Raw genomic sequence first — 20541 nt, 5'->3', positions numbered from 1 at the left:
GAAGTAAACACTCGAAGAGCTGGTGGCGCCATCTATGTGAAAAGTGCTCAAACTGGTCGCACATCGTTATCGACCGCGAAGTAAACTTCTGTGGCGTTACCGACGTTACCGACTTCCTCATATAAGCAGACACATTCACAGCCATCTACTTCCGCTCCTCGGAGGGTACATTTTCGTTAGGAAATTGTTTCAAAATTAATTCACGCCATCTATAAAAAAGAGACTCTCGTTTACGACGTCTTTCAAATTTCTACGCTTTTCAAATTAATTACTCACTTATTTCTTCGCCATCAAAGAGTACACATCACAATTTGCCTTTGCTAAATCTAGATTTGTATTTTTAAGCTTCTACTTCAGTTTACCTTAATTGTAAAGACTTGTTGCTGATAAATAAAATTGTTATATAAAAGCCATTCAACGTGAAAGTTAATTAGAAGAAAATATTGTGGACAATGACAAATCCACACTTCAATAACTAGTGGCGCCATCTCTGTAAAAATAGACGAAACTTAATCTTGATTAGTTTCAGCACTTTTTACACAGATGGCGCCACTAGTTTTCTGAAGTTCACTTCGCAGTCGATAACGATGTGCGACCAGTTTGAGCAGTTCTCACAGAGATGGCGCCACCAGTTCTTCGAGTGTTTACTTCGCAGTCGATAACGATATGCGACCAGTTTGAGCACTTTCCACAGAGATGGCGCCACGATTAATAAATAATGATATGCAGTCATATATTCATGTAAACGAATACTAAAAGCTCGTTTTCAATAATATAATTAATTAAACGTATATATTAATTACACATTACTAATAAGTTATTTATTGGTATATAGTTTGCAGAGAAATTATCCCATTTTCCTTAATTTTATATTTTATAATTTTCTGAAACCTAATTTTAACACACGTGCACGCAAGTTAATACTAGCTTACATTTGGATAAATAGGTAGTCATGCGTTGTGACAACAACGGGGACGCTGATTCCGGTAATTGTTAAATAAAAATTTATAATAAGTTATAAATAAACTGGAATCAATGAAAGGTAAAATATGCTCAATAACAGCATATATGTGTAAAAATGAAAACTCTAAATTAAATATCACGAGAGTGTTTGAAGTTTATATTGCCACTCCCTAATATCGTTCTTGTGTCATCGTTACAAATGTTTTTGCTATGTGTTTAAGGATTACTTTGCTTAATTACATTCTTACTAACCCACTATACTAACGCACTTTGAAACAAATGGAGATTAAGTAATTTAAAAATCAATAAAACTATGGAAATTGAATGCAAAGTAAAAATATATTAATTTAGAAGAGAATCACTCAAAAATTTCATAACTATGACTTGCTATGATTCATTATTTTGAAGAGATCTAATCCATTAGCATGTAGTTAACTTAAATATGGCATAAAATATATAATAAATATTTAATGTAATGTAAAGTACATAACTGTTTTTCTTTTATTTCAGATCATAAATAATTTGAGCAAAGAAAACAATTTCCAGGGTGTATTGCAATAACGATGTATCATACGCAGATAATTGTGACTTACATTTTGATTGCGTCTAGTAGTACGTTCGCTCAAAACGTCTTATATCAGGAAGCTTATTACAAGTGCCCGGAACATTGGGTAAAATTTCAGGAATCGTGTTATCGTTTTATAAAGAGTCCTATCAAGGAAAGGGAGGAAGCTAGAAAGAATTGCGAGGCTTATCAGAGCGATCTCCTTGCGATTAATTCCTTGGAAGAACATGGATTTATATTATATCAATTACAGTGGGAAGATCCTCAGCATAGGAAATGGTATACTGGTATAAAGTACCAGAATGGGATTTGGGTAAACGAGCCTGACAATACTCAGTTATCGGATATGGATAACGCATTTTTACCAGAACCTATTGATATGATGGTTGATAAAGATTATTTAGTGTACTCGTATAACAATAATTTACAACGTTGGGGATTGGAGAAAGTAACGGGCAGAGATAGATTATTGTACATCTGCGAAGCTCCGATTTCTAATTTGCACAATTTAGTGGACGACGATCGTACTTATCAATATGGCATTGAAATTGAGAATCCTAATGAAATTCCTAGAGGACCATATTTTATTAAACAACCCGTGGATACAATATTCGATGTAGCGAAAGGGAAGATAATTAATGACGTATCGTTGAGTTGCTTGGCAAGCGGCTACCCCGCACCGACGTACGAGTGGTATAAGGAGGATTATGAGAACGACAGATTGATTGCGACTAGAATAGATCCTTTAAAGAATGCTAGGTTTACAGTTACCGGTGGTACTTTAATCATTTACGAACCAGATCAGGTAAATCTATATTCCCAGAGATATTAGGATTTTGAAATGTAATTTTTGCTGTTATACTTAAAGCATACTGGATCTTTTGCTTTTAGAAAAAGGACAGAGGTTCGTATCATTGCAAAGCGACAAATAAATTTGGCACAATTATATCTGAAAGTGTGCAATTGTCGTTTGGCTATATTCTGGAGTTTAATTTAAAGCGTTCAGAAGAACGCGGAGACCAAAATTGGGGTAAAGTTATATATTGTGATCCGCCGCAACATTTCTCCGGTGTGAAATATTTTTGGGCACGTGATTACTTCCCAAACTTTGTGGAAGAAGATCAACGTGTCTTCGTTTCCCTCGATGGAGCACTTTACTTCTCTGCGCTCGAGTTGATCGATCGTGGCAATTATTCTTGTAACGTTCAAAGTATTGCTTCTGAAACCGGTCGCAACGGACCATTCTTTCCTTTGAGGGTTGATCCGCATTGTAATTATTTTTCTTCCTCTTCAATCTCGTTATTTTATCTTCTACAATATATTTCATACTTTTATTAACACATTTTCACGTTTCAGCTTCTTTTCAACAATTAAAATTCCCGAATAATTTCCCAAAAGCATTTCCAGAAGCTCCGATCGCAGGAGAAGAAGTTAGATTTGAATGTATCGCGTTTGGATAGTAAGTTCAATTGTTCCAGTTATTTTACTTTACTATTTGAGATACGTAAATTGATAAGTTACAAAATTTACGTTTACATTCATCCATAACGTTTGTATTTTTTTTTTTTTAATTCAATACAGTCCTGTTCCGTCATACAATTGGACAAGGAAAGGTGCTCCACTGCCACATAATGCGTACACGACTAATTATAATCGAGTATTGATATTGCCAAAAGTACACGTTGAAGATCAAGGAGAGTATATTTGTAGAGTTTATAACGGCAGATTATCAATTGAAAATTCAGTGAGACTAACTATTCAAGCAGAGCCGAATTTTACTATTCCATTAGTAGACAAACATATGGACAATAGGGGAGATTTAACTTGGACTTGTGAGGCGTTTGGAATACCAGATGTAATATACAATTGGTTTAGAAATGGTGAAATATTAAGCATGGACACTCTCCCGCCTGATGACAGAGATCGATATTCTATACAGGATAATGTTTTAAGTATAAAAAATTTGGATCCAGAACGAGACCAAGCTATGTATCAGTGTCGTGCGAAAAATCAGTTGAAAACCAGATACTCGTCTGGCCAACTTCGAATTTTATGTAAGCTCCTATTGGCCCTAATAACGATCTTATACAGTGACTCTAATAGTTTGCATTGCGTTGATTGCGTTTATTGCATATCGCGAGTATATTTCTTTAAATATATTATCATTGTTATATTTATTTTTTAAATTGCAGCATTAAAACCATCGTTTAAAAAACGGCCTATGGAATCGGAAACCTACGCGGCAGAAAAGAGCAACGTCACAATCATTTGTAACCCTGAAGCTGCACCCAGGCCGAAATTTGTTTGGAAAAAGGATGGAAACGTCATTGGTACTGGTGGTAGGCGTACAATTTTAGAAACTGGCAATCTCATAATTAATCCTGTTTCGAGGGACGACGAGGGCACGTATGTTTGCACCGCGAGCAATCAATATGGAAGTGATGAAACACGTGGACGGTTAATAGTTTTGCGTAAGGAAATATACTTTGCTCTACACGATTATCATTTTGTTACAACTATATTTAAGATGCTGATTTTAATTGAAGGTGGCCCAAAATTTGTGGAGAAGTTACCGCAACGGATAACTACAGCAGTTATGCAGAATCAAACTTTGCGTTGCATGGGAGAAGTGGATGAGATGTTGGATGTGGCCTATATCTGGAAGCATAACGGTTTACGTATCAGGGATGAAGATCTAATAAATAATCCTAGATTGACTATTGACGGAGAAGAACTGAATATAATAAATGCCTCGTTCGCAGAGGCAGGAGAATACGAATGTATAATTAAAAGCGCGGTTGGTGAAATTTCCAGCAAAGCGACAGTTACAATCGAGGGACCGCCAGGACCGCCCGGTGGTGTACAAGTTGTAAATATTGTAAAAACTTCCACGACTCTACGTTGGACCGATGGTGCTTTCAATGGGAAACCTATTACCATGTATACCGTAACTGCGAGAACAAACTGGAACCAGACATGGTTTACAATCATAGAAAGTATGTACAATACGTCTGATTTGTGATTATATAAATTTTCTAGTTGAAATATACGTAATATAAATATTATTTCAGATATCACTGCTATTAAAGTAGACAGATACAACGGTAGAAAAGAAGCTTATCTAGAGAACGTTTTAAATCCTTATACTACTTATGAGTTTTGTGTGTCTGCATTTAACGAACTGGGATACAGTTTACCATCATCACCATCTCCGCAGTACAGTACTCCATCGGATAAACCATCGAAATTCCCATCCAATATAGGCGGGGGAGGAGGAAAAATTGGAGATCTTACGATAACATGGGATCCTTTAGCACCTTCTGAACAAAATGGCCCTGGAATTTACTATAAAATATTTTGGCGTCGAAAACATCACGAAACGGAGTTTCAATCATTGTCCTTAAAGGAATACGGTAATGTTGGGAGAAGTGTTGTTCAAATACCCCAACAATACTATTACACAGAATATGAAGTCAAGGTACAAGCTGCTAACTCGCTGGGCTTTGGACCGGTGTCCAACGAAGTAACGATATTTAGCGCTGAAGACATGCCGCAAGTAGCTCCCCAACAAGTTGTTGCACGCAGTTACAATAGCACCAGTTTAAAAATTAGCTGGTCACCGATCGAGCAAACGCGTGAGAAATTAAGGGGCAAATTGATAGGTCATAGGATAAAATATTGGAAAGAGATTAACGCAGAGGAAGACGCAGTATATTATTTGTCACGTAGTACGAGACCGTGGGCTCTTATCGTTGGTTTGCAACCCGACACTTATTATTACGTTAAAGTAATGGCTTACAATTCTGCCGGCGAGGGGCCCGAGAGTGAACGATTTTTGGAGAGAACTTATCGTAAAGCTCCACAAAAGCCACCATCCTCGGTCAACGTTTACGGAGTGAATCCTTCGACGGTTCGTGTTGTATGGCGTTATGTACAACCGAGTACCGACGAAGAACCATTAATCGGTTACAAGATACGCGTTTGGGAACTAGATCAAGATATGAGCACTGCAAATGATACTATTATACCAGGAGGCTCAAAATTAGAAGCCGATATCACTAATCTCAGCCCTGGTAAGGCATATCACTTGCGTGTACTCGCATTTAGCAACGGCGGAGACGGACGTATGTCTAGTCCCACTCATACATTCCAAATGGGCGACGTAGCTGCTTTTAGAAGCAGCGCTGGTAATAAGATCTTGGATGCTGCTTTAGGTATATCGCTGTTATTATTATTAAGAATTTATGAGTATGTGTAATAATGTGAGTATACTTTTTATATAACATAGATATAAGTAAACCGTCAGTATCATATTTTCGGAAAGTAAATGATATATTGAGTACTTTCATTGAAAAAAACGAAGAGGACAGTATGATTTACTGTTTTACACAGATTAATTTAGGAAGTAATAGGTATCTGGTGCAAGTTACAATGCTATTAGTAACTTCATTTTTTTCTTCCATGAGATCTGATTAATATTTGTTCCGAAATATAAGTATTTTCTTCATTAATCATAAACGTAATCGTCATTCATTTGAAGATATTAATACACTGTTCAACTAGAACAAATTTTTGTATAAATTAATATTAGCTTTTAAGTTACTTAAGAGAATTACAAACGAGACATTTTTATACAAGAAATCATCCATCCGTCCATTAATATTCAAATGAGAAAATGTATGTAAATAATATAATTATGATATTAATATTTTTTAATAAATTTTAAACTATTCTAATGTTATGCTCTTGTATAGACAATAACAAAGTTTCAATAAAAAGAAATTCATGAAATTACATATAAAGCTCTTTGTCAACAGTTTATACATAAAAATCTGTTAATCGATCGTGTAAAAAATTTGTTATTGGTCTGATGGCATTTAAATATTTAACAAATAAAAATCATATATGATGTGAAATACTAAAATTTTGTAACCATAAGTTTATCAATGCGATATCTAGTTTATAAATATAAAACGCATACCTTTTTATACTAATGTATTAACAATAAATAAAATCTTATGTTTTTTTACCAGAGAAACTAGTCTGTCATTCATCTCTTACTATTATATTCTATTCGCTACATATTATGCGTTACAATATTAAAATGTTTAATGTTACTTTGACTTCTTTCGATAATATTAAATTCTTTATTTCTCCCTTCATTATATATACATTATTATTTAGTACAAAAGATTCCACACACATGCGCAGACATACCCATTACTATTCGCACCTAATGTTACAAACTGTATTTGTAGTTCCGAGTCGTCAACTACTAATATAAGTTCAAAATTTTCCCCGTATTACGTTTAAAATTTCTGACTTGGAAGGATAAAAAGTATAAAAATTTAACGATCCAGGGATATTTTGTTCGATTCTTTAGCATCCAATATATATATATATTTTTTTTTAAAGTGATAATTCCTTCGCTTTAGCTATTAGTTTAACGTACGTTTGGTATTATTTACAATGTAACGAGTTAATGGTCTTACTGTGATCGTCTGTGAGTATTTTCTGGAGCTTCTGTACAATTATTATATGCCATTCTGGGATAGTTAAGGTAACACCATCTTTAGCTACATTTCTAGGGGAAGCAGTTTTGAAGATGTTAAATTTTCCTTCAATTTGAACACAATTCGATAACACTACAGCGGAATAGGTTTTTCTTATACAGATAAGAAGAGCTTTAGTATGTACATTAGTGATTAGTTGTCGAATGTAACATTGATGCGATGGGAATTAAATAATGGTACACACTTTCTGCTTATTTTAGCCTTACAACACATTTACAAATAGATCCACTTCCACATATATATTTATGATACTAATCTATCTTGTAAGGAGCTGTCTAAATTAATCTAAATACAATGTTGTTACATAATGTGTTTAAAGGAATAATCGTGTATAAATCAATGAATGTTGATCTCCGAAACGGTCGACGTTTCGAAAGAATAAAATCTTGGATCGATTCGATCGAGGGGTATTATTTTAATTATAAATTCAATCAATTGAATAGAGTTGAACGTCGAGTTAAATGCTCCGGATGGCAGTAGGCAACGCTCCAAATAATAATCACGGACAGATGCCCTTTGGATACGAAAGTTCATTTTGTTAGTATCGTTATTTCTTCACGTATATCTTTGATGATTTTTAAAAATATTATTTTAGTCATTTTAAGAGTTGAATTATTCTTACATATCTATATATATATATATATATTAATCTATTTTATACAACCAAAAAGAGAAGTAAATTACAAAGAAAATGTTAGCATAACGAAGTCTAGATAAAGTTCCTGTAATCACTTTAAGCATAAAAAAAAAGTAATCAATTGTTTAATACGATGTATTTCAATTATTCAGAGTTGAAAAGAATCGAACATTATCCGATCACTTCCATAGGAGTATAGTTGACACTTGATTGGTAAAACATTGACCAATCGCATATAACTTGAGCAGTACCTACTTTTGAAATCCTTATATTTTACAATTTCTTGAGACACGATCTTCTATTTCTTATGGCTAATTTTCATTCACTCTATCCCTCTCGCACCCATACACATTTTATGGCTATACAACATTAGAGTTGGACAATTTCTATTCGAATAACAATCAACGATTCAATAAAATCATTTTCATTAACCAAGCTTTTAATTTTACACATTGATACAGTTAGCATTTGAGTGGCATTTAAAAGAAAAATCAATTTGCAGTAAATATTTCAAACATTATCAGACTTCAATCGATACACATGATTTGGTATATATTAAAATTAATAGATATCTAGTTAATTTTGCTTTAATCCTTTGTTCAGTATTCTGGTACAATTGTTTGTAGTACTTTGCAAAAAAGAAGAAAAATAATTAGACTGCAATTTTATTCGAATAAATTTCATCCATCTAAATAGACTTAAAAATAAATAAAATATCCGGTGCAAGGTTCAGTAAAGTAATTATCTATATATTAATAATACATACAGTAGTACTAATAATAATACAGTAATAGACACAATGGTAATAATAATAATGATAGTACTGATAATAATAATTTATTCGAATAATGTCCAACTCTTTATTAAGAGTGAAATTACAATATGTACGTTTGAAACGTGGCATTCAAGCATTTTTACATGTGCATTAAGAAATATGAAAATGACAGTCTCTGCGGAAAAGCCAAAAGTGTCGAGATTTGTGGGACGTACGCATTCATATATCAACGTAACTTCAAAAAAATTGTTCATATGTTTCATTTCCCATAGAAAATAGAGATTAATGCTAAATTACCTAAATAGTCGTCAAAATATCAGCAGTATCAATACGTATTTGTCTGTACAAATAGGTATTTCAATGCTAAAGACAATAATGTTAGTATTTATTCATAATATAGCATAGATATTTACATGAAATCTGAACTCTATAATTTACTTTCATTTCAAGAGAAATTGTATAAGTTTGTATATTTGTCAATTCTGACAAAATGCAGTGCACAATACAACAGGACTGGTAAGTAACTTTTTGCAAATAAATGTAAACAACAGATTTGTGAAATTTACAGATTTATAATATAAAGCAAGCAAGAGAAATAAATTAGTTCTGTGGTCTAGTACTGATCATATATAAGAATTTTAACACTATGCATAGTATATAAATTATAATGAACTATTCAAATATAAGACACAGTTGATTTTTGTATAATTAAAAAAAAAAAAAAAAAGAAAAGATCTTAAATAATTGAATATAATGGATCTTCCGTAGAGACAATTGGATTCCCTGATGAGATAAAAGGGTACTGTTTATATAAATAATAAATGGTATCCTTATATAAAAGTTAATCGATCAATCAATCAAGCAACCAACCAATCGACCAATCAATCGACCAATCAATGAATTAATTACGTATTTACAGAGAATACAAGATACATCGCATCATCGAAGAGGAGACTAGCTGTCTCGAAGCTCACTCACCGCTCATCGAGCACGACGATCATCTGAACTACAAAACTGAAGGGAATTGAACAGATACCTAGCTGACTCGTGATCAACTCCACAAAATTTTTCTGTAACAAATAAATTAACATTTTTTCCAGTTGTAAATAATACTTATTGCTAAATTAATAAGTAACATGACGAGTAAAAGCATACAAAATAATATTGTTGTACCATTTTTTACAATTTATAGGCAAAATTAAAGAAAAGATAGCACAAGTTTTTAGTGTACGTAATATAATATTCCATACTTATTTAAAAATAACTTTTTACAAGAAAAGGTACACAACTATGATTATTATATTACTTATTTATGTTTACTCACGCTGGTTTAGAGGCCTTCGACGAGGAACTCTCTGTAGTTTTCTTTTTGCTGTTTCTGCACTTTCTTACATAAGCTTCTATTAAATGGGCAATTTTCTTCGGATTAATTTCTCCCGTCTTATTATGACATATCTAGCAAAAATAAATATTATGACAGTACATTTCTCTCTTATTCAGAGACCTGTACTTACAGTTTTTATTATTTAAAAAAATTGCATACCTTAGGTACTGCTTTTCGCATAATATCCTTGTACTCTTCTTTTGTTACATGTTTCTTCGTGTAATGCGGCTTCAAAACTAATTTGACTTCTTCAACCACTCGCTCTTGACGATTTAATTTCTTTAGGAACTAAAAAACAATCGAATATAATATCATTAAAACGTGTACACGATGAAACGGTCACTTATATATATGATACAATAATATCTAAATTCTAGTCCTATAACTGACAATTAATTATAAAACACTCTAATGAAATTCTCTTTACTTTCAAATGTAATTCTGCTTTGTTACTCAATTTTTATCTACTAGTATTTATTGAAATTTGAACAAATATCTCTTTGTGGTCAAACACAGGAATTAGATTATAAAATGAAAGAAATTTGCATGAAACCCAAACCTTATCCTTGACTTGCATTTCAACCGCAGAACTTGGAAGATCATCCAATATTTGAAGCTGGTTTTCGTCCATTCTAACACCGACCTTTGGATTCGTGGACTTTTTTTTCTTTTCCTTTTCAGGCTTTTTACTTCTACTCGATTTACTGACAGTCTTAGTGATCGGTAAAGTGCCGAAAAGGGCATCGAACGCGTCCTTTTTCTCGGTGGCTTTTACCGTTTTTGTATTACTGTTTTTGGTAGGCTGCGGTCCGACAGGCCCAGCTTCGCTTACTGCCCCAGCGCCGGGTGAACTATTGAAATTTGTAGGACTCGGTGGATCGAATATCCCGTCGCTAAGAGTCGATCCAGGCGAGTAAGGGGAAGACATGTCCACGTTGTCCGTCGCTTCCGTCCCGGCATCGTTTCCATTTTGTCCATTGGTCTTCGTCTGTCCGGACTTCGAGCTTCTCGACGATTTTCCCGAGTTCGCAAAGACCGGTGGTGCTTGGGAACGATCGCCAGAACGTTGTTTTTGTTGGTTACTCGGTGAAATTCGATTCGACTGTAACAAGTTACGTTGACTACTATTTGAATTTGTCGCATTATATACTCCGCTTCTCTGTACCGCTGCAGCTACTGTAGCCAATACAGGGTTCATCACCGCGAAAGGATTACTCTGGTTTTGTGCATTTTGTTGACTCTGCTGTACCTCTAGATTCCCAGTAGAGATCGCGGTGTCCTTATTGCTCTCATTTTCGTTAATGTCGTCCCTTTGCGGTGAAGCTCTCTTAATGGTGACCATAGAAATGATCTTGGGCTTCTCCAGTTGCTTCTCTTGGCTCTGTCTCTCCTGGCTTTGCATGTTCTCCTCTTCGAGTATATTCCCATCGATAGAGTCGTGTTTCCTGGGTGATCGTCTTCTCTCGTCGCTGGAATTCGCCTCCTGGCTAGCATCCGGTGTCGGTGACCTGGACTTGGTCGGATCGAACGGATCGTAAGCATCCGGACTAGTTGGCGGAGATGTTGGCGGTTCCGGGGGTGTATTTGGTCCGATTTTCAATCTTAATTCTAATTCCTGTTGCGCTCTCATTTCTAATTCCTCCTCGACCCTTTCGTCCATCTCTTCCTCTTCCTCCTCATCTAAAAGTGGATTCAACATCGATGGTCGTAAGTTACTGGTCTGTTTGGTTATAGAAAATTTTATCTGCGGTTCTGGTGGTGTCTTTGGACCCTGAGAAACGAATTGCTCCCGCGGCGGAGAATTTTGTGACGGTTGGCATTGATCCGGTGTGTTCTGTTGAATTTGCTTATCGTCGTCGTCGCTAAGAACGATCACATCTCTAGGCGACGGCGTCTGTTCTCGGAACGGAGACTGATCTAAATCAATTACCGCGACCGGTTTCTTAGTGGCCGCTATCTCAGCCGCTTTTGATTTCTTCTTTTTGTCCTTTTTAGGCTTCGGAGATTTCGACCGTTTGTCCTTCGACTTTTCTTTCTTCGAGCGTTTCGGTGGATCCGTTTGAAGGGATTCTCTACGACGGCGTTTCAAAGGTGGAATTAAAGGAATTGTCTCTGGAAGCTCTGGAACACCAGCTTGGTTGTTCTCATTGTCTTTATTAAAACACACACTGACCAAAATATTATCTCCGCTAGCAAATACCTCTTTCGACGGTGGCGGTGTCCTATTCCTCTTTCCCTTTCTCTTCTTCTCATCTTTCGTCTTTTTACTTTCCTTCCTACGTTCCTTCTTCTTTTTCTTAATAGCTTCTTTGTTCGTTAGGATTACTGTTAAGTTTTTCGGTGGCACTGAAACGTTATCTAGCATCGGAGACCACTCTCTAGAAGCAATTGGCTCTTGTTGCACGTGTGGTGGCGTTTTCGATCTAGATCTTGACCAAGATGGCGTCCATTGGGCACTCCACGAATCTCTCTCTTCCCTCTCCCTCGAAAATTCTTGTTCCACAATTTTTTCAACTTGCTCCCAATTTCTCGAACAAGATCTACCCTTTGACCTCGATCTGCTTTGAGCTTTTCTCTTCGAATGCTTCCTCTCTCTCGACTTCGAAGACTTTCTAGGTGATTTCGAGCGAGACTTCTTCCTGTTCCTCGATCGGCTACGAGATTTATACTTTTTCTTGTCTTTGCGTCTGTCGCGAGATCTGGACAAAGATCTTCTGGATCTTGACACAGATCTTCTTTGTCTAGACCTCGACAGAGATCTTCTCGACCTTGAGACTGATCTTCTGGATCTCCTTCTTGATAGAGATCTTCGTTTTCGGGACACAGATCTTGACCTTCGCCTGGAAAGTGATCGTTTCCTCGATGAGGATCTTCTTCTAGAAGCTGATCTCCTTTTTGGCGATTTACGTCTTCCGCGAGAAAGGGATCTTCGTCTGGATAACGATTTTGAGTAAGACCTACGATCTCTAGACCAAGATCTTTGTAATCTAGTTCTGGATCTGCTTCTAGATCGAAGCTTGGAGTACGATCGGGAGCGTTTGGACGAATTACAACTTCTAGATCTACTCCTTTGTCTCGATTTTTCTCTAATATCTCTTCCGTATTCATCTTTCCTCGGTCTAGAAGGTCTTTCCGCAACGATTTTCCTAACATCGTATCTGGGCAATTCTTTCCTTTTTTCCTTCTTCTTCACCACTTCTTTCTTTTTCTTCGGTTTCTCTTTCTCCTTAGATTTCGATCTCTTTTCCTTATCTCGATAGGATCTCTCTTTTGTACTTTTCGACAGTTTCTTCCACGCTACCTGATTTTCCGAAGCAATGTTTTCTTTATTCTTTTCTGTTTCCTTGCTCTTTTCTTTCTTCTCTTTTTTCTTTCGTTTCTTTTCCTCCTCCTTTTCCTTCTCAGCTTTCTCGCCTTCCTTTACAATTTTCTCCTCGACAATTTCTCCATCCTCCATTTCTTTCTCCCGCCGTAAGCTCAATAATGTTAGCTCGTCTTCGAAATTCATCGCCTCGTCCGTCTCTGAAATAGCTTCTGTGCCTAAAACATTGTAATCGACTGGAGTTCTGCAGCTATCTAAATCATCAGGTTTGTCTTTCGTTGGTGTGATCGGTTCTAAACCGCTTTCAATAGACGGCAATTGCTCGGAAGATTTCGACTCCTTCAAAGGAAGTTCGTCCTTGCAAGGAGTATAGGCTCCATCCGATTCCCACGGATTTTTATCCACATCTTCTTCAATTACAATCGTTTTATCCATCTTTTCTTTCTCGATAGGAAATCTTTCTTCTTCCTCTTCTTCCTCTTCCTCCTCCTCCTCTTCTTCGTCATCTTCTTCGTCCTCTTCATCGTCACCAAAGCATTGTTCTTTATCGTCTTTTTCATTGCCTGAACCATCATGGCCTTTAACTTTAACTTTATCATGATCTTCCTCAATCTTTGGAATCTCCTTTATTAAATCTCCTTCCTCGACATCGGTCTTTGGTGTCTTATGGTGCAAAGCGAAGGTTTCACTTCCTTCTTCGGACGGACACTCGCTACTTAATTCGTTCTCAAACTTTCTAGGTGACAACTCTATTACTCCCGAACAAGTAACTACATTTGATTCTTTCTCTAGTTCCTCGTTCTTAGATACTTCTATCCACTTTTTCTCCTTTCCTTGTTCACTTGGATCGTTCTCTTTCAAATCCAAAAAATTCGCAGGAGTCGAAGGTTCATCCGAATCTACCCTTTTGCCACCTTTCGACTCAAATTCATCGTCTAATTTGGCTTTTGCAATTCTCTTTCTTTCTTCTTCTCGATCGATAGGAATTTCTTCTTCCTTCGGAGGCTGCAAAATATTGTTTATAATGCTAATATTATGTACAAAATGCAGCGTATTCAGAGCTGGGTAAAATATAAAGAGAAAATATTTCAAATACTTTAAATAATATATCGTTTGTCTATAAACTTTGTATTTTGAACTGTTTGCAAGTATTTTTTCCTATAGTTATACGAATGATTGAAAATCACCTTCGTACTTCATTATTAGAAATAATATTTTACCCAGAGAACGTATCAAATTATAGCTATTATTTACCTCAGCATCTTTTTTCTTTTCTTCGTTACTCTCCTTTTCCTCTTCTTGTAATCCTAGCAGTCTATTATTAATCTTTAATTTAGTACCAATTTTGAACGTAATTTTTCCTCTACTATCGTGAGAAATTTTTTTCGGCGGAATTTTACTTAAAGTTTGTCTCTCTTTTTTTAAAGCCTCGACATATGGATCTGATGGTTCTGGAATATCGGCAAGATCGCAAGCCTGAACGTCGCCGACAATTACATCGTCGTCATCTGGAATCGAAGGAGGAAGAGGAGGTGGTTCAAGAGGACCTATTTGTTGCGACAATTGTTGTTCGGTATGTCGTGCTACATCGATCGTTTGAGAGGAATAAATTGAAAAATTAGGACAGTCGGCTTGAGAATCTTCTTCGTCCTCCTCGTCGTACGGTAACAAACGAACCGATGTATCTGGAGTCTCCGGCTGTATCACACTTGGTACAGGAGGTAGTTTTTCTTCTTTTTTTCCCTCGCCAATTCCTTCGTTTTTCTTTACTTCACTGTCACTATCACTATCCACAGAAAATGGATCGTATTTGTCATTCTTTGGAGTGTCCTCTTTTTGGCTATCATCGATAACCAGTTCTTGATCACTATCCTTATCGCTCCTAGAATTTTCCTCGAAATCCAAGAGTCCTGATGGAGGTTCTGGCGGCGGTAACAATGCCATTGAACCATTTTGTTGATCTTGAAGCTCACCATCAGATTTAGTTTCTATATCGCAATAAATATCACAATCCTCTTCCTGCCTAACAGAGGCATTTTCAGTATCTTGCGATTGCTGGTCTACATTATCATTTCTGGGCGTGTCTTCCGGTAAATTAGGTGGCATATTGTTCTGAGGACGTTCGATGGGAGCTGGCGAGGAACTAGGACGATTGAATCTTTCGGGGAATGAATGATGCTCGGAGAAGCCTTCAGCAAAATTAAATTGTGGCCTTCCTGGGGGCATGAAACGAAATCTGTGAAAATAGAGTTGGAATTATTTAAACATGATTAATAGAAAGATCTTACAAGGAGATATTCCAAAAAGTATTGCAATTTTTTGTTTGAAATTACATTTAGTACCTTTCGTTTCTAAAATGTTGAGGGTTCCGATTTCTAAATGGAGGATTACTTCCAAATATTGGAGGTCCACAGTGTTCAAAATTTGGATTGTAAAACGGAGGTGGTGCAAAGTCTCTCCCAAAATTGCCACCGCTTCCTCCATAACTATGTCTTCCATTCCCACCTAAAGAATCTCTTCCATAATTCTGCCCTCCATGACTATGCCTTGTGTTATCTCTATAACCGCCTCTAAAATTGCCTCTGTTTCCTCCGCCACAAGGATTATTATACATTGGCGCCTGTGTAATTGATTCTGGATTGATCCTAGAAACTTCTAACGGTGTGTCTGTCGTGGAAATTCTATCTTCTACTACTGATTCTGTCTCTTCCATTTTGGATAATCCTTTTTCTTCCGATTTTTCCTTCTTCAAATCGTCCAAGTTTTCCTCCTTTTTAATTAGATGGAGTCCATCAGCTTTTAAAGTCACATTATTATTATTATTCATATTTTTCGAATGCCATATTTCTTGATCGCTTATTATGCTACTCAGAAGATCAGTTTGTGGTTGTCGAGGAGCAATGACGGCTTTTAAACGCAAGTGTCTTCGAGAAGAGATTATAGAATGCCTTTGAATAGTTATAGTAGGGCCAACCGGTGCATGATAATCTTCTGTCTCTGATCTACAAATAAAAAATTTTACGACTTTAATTAACTTTTATTGAGATAATTAGTCTTTTTAGTATATTTTATACATATATTTGAATAAAGTTAACTTTATATCTGTATGTAGTATTCTGTTATGTAAATAATTTAAATAAAAGCGAAATATTTACCCTGGAGGACTGTAATCCAAGTCTAAACGATCTCCCATAAGACTAAGTCTTGAAATTCCAGCATTATATCGAGCAACGGTTAACGCAGACCTTTCTGGTAAGATTGAACGATTTCTAACATTAGGTATTAACAATGGAACCCCTTTAACAGGCTTGCAAATACCCAAAGAAACTGCAAGCTTCTGTTTGGTACTACGTAAAACACTGGATACAGTTCTAGCCCGACGTCTACGAGTTCTCCTCTATAAAAAAGAAAATGTTTTTATTTTCCATTTTCTTTTTTGTTTAATTATCTTTTTTTTTCTATAATTTGGATTTTATGTAATAAATACGATTAAATATTTTGTAGAAAAGAACTTTTATTAAAAAAAAAAGAGAAAAAAAAACAAAGTTTTCAGAAAGCAATATTAAAATACCTTTCTTCTTTTCGTTCTTCTCTTTCTTGATCCAACCGAAGCCACTTTTACGTAAGTTACAATTTCTTCTTCTTCTCCGTCTTCATTACGTTCTGTAATTCTCACTTCCTTCAATACAGTACCCCTACTAGAAGCTTTTTTAGACCTTCCAGATTTTCTTGAATTATTTCTAGTCCCACTTTTTCTCGAACTACCTCCAGACTTTCTGCTACTGGTTCCTTTCCTTCTACTATTACTCGAATTTCCGGAAATACTTTTATCATTAACTCTTCGCTGAGACTTTCTGGAAATACTTTCATCAGTGGAATCGCTGGAACTACTTCTGCATCTCCGTGATTTTCTAGAATGCTTCTTTGAACAATTACGATCCCCCGAACACAAAGAGTTAGAGGCATTACTTGGGGATCGACTGCGACTGTTGTCTCCAAAGTTCTCCAAACCAGACGAAGTAGAGGGTTGATTCGGATCGATCGTCAGTTGACGAGTTAATTGTGTATTATCATCTAGTCTATTTCTTCTATAAGAAACAAATTACATATTGATTAACTTCTAACTTAGTTGTATTCTTTATTTCTTATCGAATTTTATTTAAACAAAAAAGAAATTCAATCTATATTTTTTTATTCTATCGATACCTGCGAATAGTAGCTCTAACACGTTCTGTATGTCTAGTGCGAGGTACGATCCTCGGTTGAAGATCTTGTGGTATATTGGTACGAATTCTTCCATAAGAAACGCCAAGTCTGCGAGCTTCTTCCATCAAATCTGAGATCTCATCCATATCAATTTCCACCTAAGTTTAGATAATTTAATATTTTATTTTACAATGGTCGCGCATAGTTATTAACAATATATTACTAAATATAAAGTGGAATTGCTAAGAATCTCAATGTATAATAAACAGCTTACAGCTTCTGCATCATTTTGACTATTTTGGGAGCACTCTGGGCAAAACCACTCTTCTATAGGTACTTCTGTCAGTGGGGGAGTTAAACATTCCAAATGGTAACCACAATCACAACCATCACAAAGAAGCATATGATCTTCTCTATCACAACGATGGCATACTTCACAAAATGTTAGATCATCTAAACTCTCTTCTACACGAGGAGCAACTTGTACTGGTACACACTTTATAATCTACAAGAAGTTATAAAGGTATCGAAAATTAATTTTAATTCTTTAACTAGAAGTTATTATTTAAATTTATATTTTACTGTGAAACATACTTGACCGCCAAGCTTATCTCTGACATGAATTACTGTAAAAGTTTGTCGATCCACTGGACAAGTATTTATATTTTTACTCCATTCGATTAAACATTCTAAGCAAAAACAATGTTCACAGGAGGAAGGAGTGCCTAACTGTTGCCTTCTAAAGGGAAGTAGACAAATTGGACATTTCTCTACTTGTTCATCGCTATTGTCTGTGTCTGTATCTGATACAATTTTTGGAGGTTTTTTGGTTCTTGGTTTCCCAAGTACTTTTCGTCTAACAGGAGATCTTTTTTCTAATTCTGATGAACTACTCCAGTCTGATTGCCATTCCGAAGTATCACTACTCTCTCCTAACAAATAAGTTCCATAAATTTTATTAGTAATAATTCATAATATCTAAAATTATGGAAGATGTTTCAATAAAATAATGTAGTTAGAATTATAATAAATATTTTTATCAACAAACTAACCAAGTTGTTTATATTTACTGGTATCTGAACTGCTGCTTTGAGTACTTGACTCTTCTTCTGTAATAAGCCTCTAAAAAAAGAAAAAAGAAATACTTTTTTAACAGATACAATAATTTCAAAGAGGTTTGAAGAGACTAAAAAAGCTTAAAAATAATAATATGATTTATTATTTTGCACTTAATACTTAATAAATTGGTACTTTAATACTTTTTTATATTACTAAAAACTTACATGCTTTTGCCTTCGTAGAACAGGTCTTTTAACATCACTGTCATCGTCGGTAGTTTCACCTTCGCTAACGAATTTCTGCAAATATAATGTTAAAAGAATAAAATTTGATCAGACCAAAATATTAAATTTAAAGTTAAGAACATATAATATAGCCACGTATAAATTCAACATACAGATGCCTTTTTCTTTCTACGAGATTGCACTATAGATTCATCACTATCTTCGCTATCAGGTTTGACAAGCTTCTTCCACTTGCCGGATTGTGGAATTTTATTGTTGCCACTAGACATTTTAACTTCCTTGTAAAATCATACCCGCCTGGTCACATGTCCTATGCACAATTACAAACATAGACAAATGTTAACAAATAACATTCATTGACATTTGAAATTATTAAATATACTTAAAATCTATTATGGTATTTAGTATATTATAGCCATCACTTTTTTCTTCTCTCTGTTTGAATCATCATATTATTATTTTTGTACATATACTTATGCATATACTTCATAATTGTTGTTAATATTAATTCTACTCATCATATAAAATTCTTGTATATATTCATATATTATTTTAGGTGATTAGAGTCAAATGAACAATAACTTCAATTGACTACAGATCACTTATTTTAATAACACTCTTACTTTAATAATATTGATTATAAAAATTTGTTTGTTAATTACATGTTAAAGTTACATTTATATTTCATGTAAAATTATACAAAGCTACGATGTAGCAAAGATGTCATTCTTACATAAAATAATAAGTAACGCAATTAAATAAAAATTGATTTTTGAAACGAATTCATCAGGACCGAATCGATGTAAATATTGTGGTAAGATCCAAACAAATGAGAATTGACTAAAAATAGTTTTATTTAGAACTGAATATAAAAACAAAAATAAAAATCATAATAAAGCTACTTTTAATATATAAAATCATCTTATTTCTAATACACATTAAATAGATTAGCCTCTGCTGTACGTTCAAAATCACTGCTCTGCATCACAGGCAAAATAATGGAACTAGTACAGGAATTTTTAAATTCTTAATTTAAGTATGTACCCAAGACTCGTCGAGAACGATACTTTCTGAGTCACTGTATATAACCACATTAACACATCACTAAATTCTTTTCACGTTAAGAAAAATATTTTGAAACGAAAGACTTTCCTCTCCCTAACACAGCTTGGAAATATTTTTCTCAAACAATTATCGTCCCGATGCTATTTGGAAACCTTTGATAATAAATTTTTTACAATTTCGATGAAATGCACTAAGAGAAAGGGACGAAGATCGAGCAATTGGAGGAAGAACCTAGAGAACGTCAATTTACCTTCGAAATTCTGAAGATTCTGTTTTTTCACTGTACCAAGAGAATCTAATATCGATCATACATCATCAACGATTTAATTATTGACTGATTCGATGTTGACTTCGATGGAGATTTACAAATGTTGACAGAGGGTACGCTTAAAGTTGAGAAACTGCCGACATTTTGGCTGCCGACGCCGTTCGCGACGTTGCGTTATTTTCTCGTTGTTCTACTAATCTTCCATCAGATTACGTGTTATACAATTAACTGCATGTAATAAATAACAATTTATTTTTTATGACAAATTTACGTCACCATAAAAATTGTTACAAAACTTTTCAGGAGTGGATAAATGAAACTTTTTCAGATGCTTACTTGATTTCTTGGCTCGCATCCGCCGGAAGCTACAAAGAAGCAGTAAATTTAACTTTTAGGCTCAGCTTTAGCGTAATTATAAATCACGTACCTGACATTTCCTAAACAATCTGCGAATAATACAATAACTTTTATTATTAATT

At 34.9% G+C, this 20541-nt stretch overlaps 2 protein-coding genes across 2 annotated transcripts; one reads left to right on the top strand and one right to left on the bottom strand.

Moving 5' to 3' along the window:
• Positions 1-928: 928 nt before the first annotated feature.
• On the top strand, positions 929-6207 carry LOC143433036 (contactin-like). The gene is made up of 8 exons (XM_076910143.1): positions 929-1042; positions 1474-2333; positions 2420-2798; positions 2885-2987; positions 3110-3582; positions 3721-3999; positions 4075-4524; positions 4600-6207. Exons 2-8 carry the CDS (start codon positions 1527-1529, stop codon positions 5784-5786), a joined length of 3678 nt encoding a protein of 1225 aa, XP_076766258.1. The 5' UTR covers positions 929-1042; positions 1474-1526; the 3' UTR covers positions 5787-6207.
• Positions 6208-9440: 3233 nt separating this feature from the next.
• Positions 9441-20201, bottom strand: Phrf1 (PHD and ring finger domains 1). Its single transcript, XM_076894010.1, has 15 exons — positions 20045-20201; positions 18882-19039; positions 18709-18783; positions 18478-18547; positions 18020-18357; positions 17700-17930; positions 17426-17583; positions 16791-17307; positions 16375-16616; positions 15562-16221; positions 14474-15455; positions 10457-14224; positions 10057-10185; positions 9838-9968; positions 9441-9583 (listed from the first exon to the last, which is right to left on the bottom strand). Exons 2-15 carry the CDS (start codon positions 18996-18998, stop codon positions 9565-9567), a joined length of 7437 nt encoding a protein of 2478 aa, XP_076750125.1. The 5' UTR covers positions 18999-19039; positions 20045-20201; the 3' UTR covers positions 9441-9564.
• Positions 20202-20541: the final 340 nt, after the last annotated feature.

The sequence above is a fragment of the Xylocopa sonorina genome, chromosome 1, assembly GCF_050948175.1.
Source record: "Xylocopa sonorina isolate GNS202 chromosome 1, iyXylSono1_principal, whole genome shotgun sequence".
Classification (NCBI taxonomy): domain Eukaryota; kingdom Metazoa; phylum Arthropoda; class Insecta; order Hymenoptera; family Apidae; genus Xylocopa; species Xylocopa sonorina.
Note: the sequence above shows the minus strand (reverse complement) of the source record. Positions and strands in the feature narration are given on the sequence as shown.

Coding starts and splice junctions, on each gene's coding strand:
- Phrf1 (XM_076894010.1), bottom strand. CDS start 18,998: ATGTCTAGTGGCAACAATAAAATTCCACAATCCGGCAAGTGGAAGAAG. Junction 18,784..18,881: donor GTAGAAAGAAAAAGGCATCT/GTATGTTGAATT, acceptor TTATATTTGCAG/AAATTCGTTAGCGAAGGTGA. Junction 18,548..18,708: donor TTCTACGAAGGCAAAAGCAT/GTAAGTTTTTAG, acceptor TTCTTTTTTTAG/AGGCTTATTACAGAAGAAGA.
- LOC143433036 (XM_076910143.1), top strand. CDS start 1,527: ATGTATCATACGCAGATAATTGTGACTTACATTTTGATTGCGTCTAGT. Junction 3,583..3,720: donor TGGCCAACTTCGAATTTTAT/GTAAGCTCCTAT, acceptor TTTAAATTGCAG/CATTAAAACCATCGTTTAAA. Junction 4,000..4,074: donor TGGACGGTTAATAGTTTTGC/GTAAGGAAATAT, acceptor TTTTAATTGAAG/GTGGCCCAAAATTTGTGGAG.